The sequence below is a fragment of the Myotis lucifugus genome, unplaced genomic scaffold (assembly GCF_000147115.1).
Source record: "Myotis lucifugus unplaced genomic scaffold, Myoluc2.0 scaffold_961, whole genome shotgun sequence".
In the NCBI taxonomy this organism is placed as follows: Eukaryota; Metazoa; Chordata; class Mammalia; order Chiroptera; family Vespertilionidae; genus Myotis; species Myotis lucifugus.
This window is the reverse complement of record NW_005872009.1, coordinates 88,616-95,655: the sequence shown is the minus strand read 5'-3', so window position 1 is coordinate 95,655 and position 7,040 is coordinate 88,616. Positions and strand designations below refer to the sequence as shown.

The 7,040-nt window shown below is 59.7% G+C and overlaps 1 protein-coding gene across 1 annotated transcript; it reads right to left on the bottom strand.

Annotated features, from left to right (window-relative positions):
- Positions 1-4,531: 4,531 nt before the first annotated feature.
- Positions 4,532-6,310, bottom strand: CUNH3orf62 (chromosome unknown C3orf62 homolog; the record flags this gene model as incomplete). The annotated part of the gene is made up of 2 exons (XM_023747755.1): positions 4,532-5,026; positions 6,151-6,310. Coding segments are annotated over 2 exons (426 nt in total), but the record flags the coding sequence as incomplete, so codon positions are not given.
- Positions 6,311-7,040: the final 730 nt, after the last annotated feature.

The window sequence follows — 7,040 nt, the reverse complement described above, 5'->3', positions numbered from 1 at the left end:
GCTGCTTCCCCCCACGTTCAAGAGTCTGCTGCTTCCGTCACCGGCCAGTCAGGACAGAGACTGGCTGGGACTGGGCCCCTTGGCCTCTTCATCTGCTGCTTTGATCATTAACAAACTCAAACGCCCCAGTGGCAGGTGGGGTCCTGAGTGCAAGGGAAGGGGCACGGCCCCAGGTGGTCTGTCACCCTCCTCCTGGTCCCGACCTCTTTGGGATATGTCCCTGGGATTGAGGTGGAGGGTCTGGCGCTGAGGAGCCAGAGCGGTGGCCAGGAGGTGAGGGAGCAGGAGGAGGAGGGACCCTGGGCCAGCGATGAGAAGCAGGCCTCTGAGCCCAATCTGCTGGCTGGAGCCACACAGAGGCCGAGCCCACTGAGCAGAGTGGCCCCAGGGCCACCTGGCGAGAGCTCAGACTCTGGTCCCGACCACGTGGCTAGACACCGACAGGGAGGGATGTGGAACAGGGAGAGCCGGCTGCGCTGGGGCCAGGGTCTCCGAGTCCAGCCCACGGCCAACCTGGAACTGGCCTTTGAAAGAATCCTGGCTCTGCTCTCAGGCCTCAGCTGTGACCTCCACTTGGCCATTCACTCCTCTCTCTCCTTTTTAAAAAATGAATATATTTTTATTGATTTCAGAGAGGAAGGGAGAGGGAGAGAGAAACATCAATGATGAGAATCATGGATTGGCTGCCTCCTGCACACCTCACACTGGGGATCGAGCCCACAACCCGGGCCTGTGCCCCGACTGGGAATCGAACTATGACCTCCTGGTTCATAGGTCGACACTCAACCACTGAGCCACCCGGCCGGGATCGCTCCTTTTTCTATCCCTTCTTCCTCAGCTGCCCCTCAGCCCCCAGCCGCCCCAGGAGCTGCTAAGACCAGCTCCTGCCCTGAGTGCTGGGACAGAGCCTGCCCACCGGCATGGCCAGTGGTCCCAGTGGCTTCAGCATTGACCGTGGGGAGGCGGCCAGGGGAGGGGAGCCGCTCCTAGGGCAGCCGGGCAGCGCCAAGCCCTGACTGTGCCTGGAGTTCCCGTGTGCGGTGGGCGAGCAGGCTCGAGCTCTTGTTTGTTCTCTAAGCTACGTGTTTCTATTTCGGTTCTGCTAATCCAGCCGCAGCCAGTGTCTCCACAGAAACAGCCAGCGATTGCCTGGCTCGCCCAGAGGAACTGGGGGGACAGGGAGACGCCACCCCGAGAGTTCCTCAGTCTGTTCCTCCCGAGCCGGCTCTGGGCCCAGCTCCGCCGCCTGGGGAGGGAGTTGTAGGACAACCGATGTTCCGGCTCCTGTCCCCTCCAGGGAGCCTCGAGACCCCCACCTGCCCGGGAGCACACCTGCGGCTGCAGGAAGCGGTGCCCAGGCAGGAAGGCCTCCTCGGGCCCCTGGGGAGCCGGTGCCGAGGGGCAGGTGGCCGGGGAGTGACCAGCTTGTGGCCCGAGGGGCACTTCCCGGAACAGCTGTGTCCACAGAGGAAGCTCCAGTGCCAGGGGTCCAGGAGCATGGCCCCTGTGGTGAACGGGAATTTCCACACAAACAGAGCATTGCCCGGCCGGAGGGGCTCAGCGCCAACCAGAGCCAGGAGGTCACGGTTCGATTCCCGGTCAGGGCAGGGCACATGCCCGGGTGGCGGCTCCATCCCCAGTGGGAGGCGTGCAGGAGGCAGCCTGTCGATGCTTCTCTCTCATCATTGATCTCTCCCTCATCCCTCATCCCTCTCCCTCCTCAATAGACATACCTTTAAAACAAAAACAAGCCCCCGCTGGCTCAGTAACTGAGGCCAGGGTGCTCTTGGCTGCAGTCAGGTTGATGGAGGGCTGGTGGTGGGAAGGAACAATTTAGTTCCCAGGAAAGGAGTTCCATCGGGGCCATGAAAACTGCCAGCTTTCTAAACAAAACAAAACACAAGCCCTAGCTAGTTTGGCTCAGTGGATAGAGCGTCGGCCTGGGGACTGAAGGGTCCTGGGTTCGATTCCCGTCAAGGGCATGTACCTTTGTTGCAGGCACATCCCCAGTAGGGAGTTTGCAGGAGGCAGCTGATCGATGTTTCTCTCTCATCGATGTTTCTAACTCTATCCCTCTCCCTTCCTCTCTGTAAAAAATCAATATATTAAAAAAAAAAACCCACACAAAACACAAACACAACAAAAACTAAACAGAGGTATATGGGGCGCGGTTACAGTGTATGGACAGGTTCAAGCCTTGGACTGAGCAGAGGGCACAGTCCTCTCGTGGCCACGTGCAAGTCCCAGCTGGAGGGCCGGGCCGTCCCAGCACAATTAGCCAACAGCTATAGCTGTGAGCTTGAGCCTATGGTCCGAACACCTGGCCCCAGGTGCCCGAGTGATAGAGTTCAGGTGCACGTAATTGAGTGGGACTGAAACCCACGAGAACGTTGTAAACATCTTGATCACGCCCTTACTTTGCCTCGTGGCATCTGCTATAAAATAAAGACACGGCTTGTGGGCGCCGGCATTGTCCCTCAGAGGGGCAGCGTCCCACCGAGACCCAGCTTTCATTCTCATGTCTGTCTTTTCTGAGCCTTTCACACCCCCACTCAGGGTCACTGAAACCAGGCTGAGCTGGCGCGGCACATAAGGCGCCCGGGGCTGAGTATGCCATGGCCGTGCAGGCTCGCCCATAGAGGTACATCTGGGGCCGGCCAGGGAGCCCCTCTGCCCACCCAGCCTGCCCCACGCTCCACCCTTGTCCCCCGACAACTGCCTCCACCCAGTCAGGAAACCCCGTTTTGGTCTTCCAGAGTGAGGGCCCCTGCCATTCCCGGCAGCCGCCCCCGCCACCGGAACGGGAATTGAGTTGAGAAGCAGCTCTGACCCGCCCGCAGGGAAGGGACCCCCAGGAGGCCTGGCCTCTGCCCACGCTGGGCACGGTGAACGGCAGTTCGGGCAGGTGCCTGGTGAGGGAGTCCATGGCTGGTTGGCAGAGATGAGGGTTTTAAAAAACTTCATAATTCCTTCTTTCTACAGAAGTGACACATGCCCGTGGCAATAAGTTAGAAAACACAGGAAAAGGGGAAACTGGTCCCCTCCGTGTCCCCTCCGTGACAATGCTCATGTGCTCATACGTTTTCAAACGGGAGCAACTGCATTAAAAAAAGTAGCACATTGTAAATTTTAGAGCAACGAGGTTTGCAGGAAAGTTGTGAACAGTGAGTTTATACCTGCCCCTCACCCAGCCCCCAGTGCGAACAGCTCATCCAACTGGCAGTTCGTCCAACTAAGACCCTAACAGATGCATGAACGGGACCAGCCGCCTCGTCTGGGTTTCACCAGTCTCCCCTCCTGCTCCGGCCCGGCCGCTGCCTCCTCGCCTTGGCCGCTCTCCGCTGGCCGTTTGTCATGACGGTGAGTCCCGGCCGGGCTGGGCCCCCGCGAAGGTGAGCTTTTGATCAGGGGGCCCGAGGCAGGGCGCCTCCTCGTCACACCGCGGGGTGGGTGGCCCCGCAGGACGCAGGCTGCTCACCGGGCACAGAGCTTCCGCCTGCAGACCTGTTCCTCCTTCGCCCTCTGTCCAGCTCCCTCCGGGCGGCGGGGGCAGCGGGAGGCCCCTTTCCTCCGGTCACTCGGGATGCACTGTGGTGACCTGGGCTGCTGACTACCCCGGGCCCGGCCTCTCCATGCAGCCGCTGCCTCCTGTGAGCGGGCGGCCAAGGCCAGAGAAGAAACTGGCCACCACCCCACAGGCTGGGAGCTCACTGCCGGGTCGGTCCTTGGCCTGCCCTCGGCCTGGGTGGGCGGCGGCGGCCGCTGTGCCCCAGGGTGGCCAGGGCTCTCGGGGTGCAGGCAGGCGCCACCCCTCTGGATCCCTGAGCCCAGAGGAGTCACCAGACCTAAACGCAGGGGGTGAGGTCCGTAGCCTCTGAATGTCGGGGGGGGGTCCCCGGGGGCCTCCCTGCTTGGCTCTCTGGGTTGTGGGGCAGCCTCCTCCCCCGGCCCCCCCTGAGCCCAGGAGGCACTCACCTTGCCCCTGTTTCCAGAAGGTCAGACCTGCCAGTCATTAGGTTCCGGAAGGGACGCCATGCTTTTGAGATTTGCCTAAATAATTTCTGATGAGGCCCTTTCTTTCCAGGGTGGGTGGAGCCAGCCCTGCTAAGCTCTGGGGCTGTGCTGACCTCGGGGGCAGTGTCCCGGCCTCTCCCCCTCTCTGCCCACCTTGACCAAATAGGGCCATTGCCCACCGTGGCCTCAGGGTCCCCAGGCCTGGAGGGGCATGGATGAGGTCCAGGCATGAAGGTGGGTGGGAGGCACCTGTGTGCACCTCTCCCCTCCCCACCCACCAGCTAGGGCCCAGTTGTCTGGAGTGGGGGTGGCAGGGAGGCCTCATGAGAATGCCCTGTCAAGAGGGGACCAGGGACGCTCCCAGTCCCTTTGAGGGCAGGGCAGGGCTGGGGATCGAGGGAAGGCTGGTCTAGAGACGAGGAGGGCCTCCACAGGGTCCACCAAGCTCACTGGCTGTGGCCGCAGGGGCTCATGGGAAAGAACATCGAGAGACACAGCAGAGGCCACAGCCCACACCTGCCTTGAGCACCAGGTATATTGACCATCAACCAAAGAAACAGGTGCAAGTGAAAACAAGGAACAGTCAGAACTATTTCAAAGCAACAGGAAAACAAAACAAAGCAAATGAAAACAGCTGGGCTCCCAGCTCCGAAAGGGAACAACTGGAAGTTAAGGGGGGGAGGGGGCGGCAGATTCGGCCAACCCTCTGAGAAACGTGACTCCCGGGAGGCACCGGGCGGGCGCCCTCACTCCATGTGGTATTTGAAAGAGCCCATCAGGTGGTAGTCCTCCTCCAGGTCCAGGACCGTCTGGACCACGCTGTGGTCGTCGAAGGCCCGCCGGAGGCTGCCGGGGTCGGCCTCCACCGCCTTCTGCGGGCTCTCGTCCATGAGCAGCGCCCAGGCCTCCTCCGTGAAGGGGGAGTCGCCGCAGGACTCACACACGCGGTTCAGCTCATTTTCAAACTCCAGTTTCCCGGCCAGCTCCTCAATGGTCCGGATGCTGGTGTTGTCTTGGAAGCAAGGACACAGCGTTACGCTCCAGGTAGGTCTCCGAAGGCAAAGTGAACGCACGTGGCTGCTCGGCTGGGTTTGCACAAGGCGGGCATGTCCGCGGGGGCAGGCCGGCTGCCAGAGCCCGGGCCAAACCTTAAGGGGGCTCAGTGCCCCCCATTCTGGCTCTGCTCTTAAAGTGCCCAGCTATCCGCAGCCCCCAAGGAAGTTGTGGGCAGGAGAATACAGGGGTGCACATGTGTGTCCCGGCTCTCAGGCATGTGGAGAGAGTGGGGTACAACACCGCTGACCTGCAGGGCGAGCAGAGGTAGCCAGGCCTTCAGCTCACCTCCTGGGGCGACTAGAGGAGACTCAGCGCCCTAAGGCAGTGGGCGGGCAGGGTCTCCCCCCACTCGCTGGCATCTCCCTCCCTGAAGAGCCGACAGCTCCAGGGCTACGCATCCTGAAGTAGGAGCCGTGTCCTGTGCCATGAGTCATGGAAACGGGGGTCACATAGCTCAGCCACAGAACGTGCAGACGTGCAGAAAAGTGTCTGCCAGACGCACAGCACGCTGTCAATATCTCTTGGTGGTGGAATTAGAGCGGAGCTTTGGGATTTTTTTTTTTAAGTTAATGTTTTTATTGATTTTTTTTAGAGGGAGAGGAAGTGAGGGAGAGAGAGATAGAAACATCAATGATGAGAGAAACATCACTGATCGGCTGCCTCCTGCACGCCCCCTACTGGGGACCAAGCCCGCAATCTGGGCTTGTGCCCTGACTGGGAATGGAACCAGTGACCTCCTGGTACAGGGGTCAACACTCAACCAACTGAGCCACACCAGCCGGGCTAAGATTTCATCGTGAGTTTCCACCACAGCTGGACGCCCCCACCTTTGTCTACGTCCTGTTTCCTGCAGATCTCAGCTCAACCACCAAGTTCTGGGACCTTGGGGCTGCACTGACTGTGGGTTTTCTGAATGGCTCCCAGGCTGTCAGCTCCACGCCGGTCTCTGCACAGAGCCTCCCATGAGCAAGGCCAATGCACCGAGTACCCGGATGAGAATGAGTGGTCTTTCCTGACCCCCGCCATCGCTGGGCCCGGGGGAGGCCTCTGCTCGAGGCGAGGCGGCGCGCCCGTACTCACCGATGATGTCCAGCAGGTCCTTCGTGACCTCTTGGCTAGAACTGCCGAGAGGCAAATTTGAGTCAACCTTCAACTCTTTCTCCAGATCTTTCCTGCAGCTCCGGGGCAAAAAGAAAAGGTGGGGAATTAGAGCCTCTTTCAAGAAAAATATTATTAGTGTGTTTTTTTAATGTCCTTTTTTAAAAAGTATTTTTATTGATTTCAGAGAGGAAGGGAGGGAGAGAGAGAGAGAGAAACAGTGATGAGAATCATTGATCAGCTGCCTCCTGCACGCCCCAGCTGGGGATCAAGCCCACAACCCGGGCCTGTGCCCCGACCGGGAATCGAATCGTGACCTCCTGGTTCATAGGTCGATACTCAACCACTGAGCCACACCGGCCGGGCCCTCTTTCAATAAAATACTGACGGGGTATTAGGGAATGTTTAAGACACAAAAAAAACCGTACTGGCAACTGTTTGTCACTTAAGCTGTGATTGGAGGACAACGGGAAATTACTACGTCAGTGGCACCGACCGCGGCATCACACACGATGGTCAGTGTCTCTGAAACCAGGATGGTCACTTGGAAGCTGAGCCAGTTAAATGGCTCCGTCCTTCTCTGCCCACACGGCAGCCAAGATGGCAGCTTACAGCTTGGTGCCTGGGGCCAGGCGGTGTGACCGGCCTGGGCGACCCGGGACCGTCCAGAAGGCCCTGGGTGGGCGGGGAGCGGAGGTGAGGGCGAGGCCAGCCACTCACCGTCCCACGGGGGCAAAGGGCACCAGGATGACGATTTCTCTTTCTGTGGCATAAAAAAGTGTGCGGGGTGGGCAGGGGCTGGAGATAGGGGGCAAGGGATGAAGGGGACATCGTATGCCACTACATGAAAGTTTCTTTAAAGGGAAAAAGAA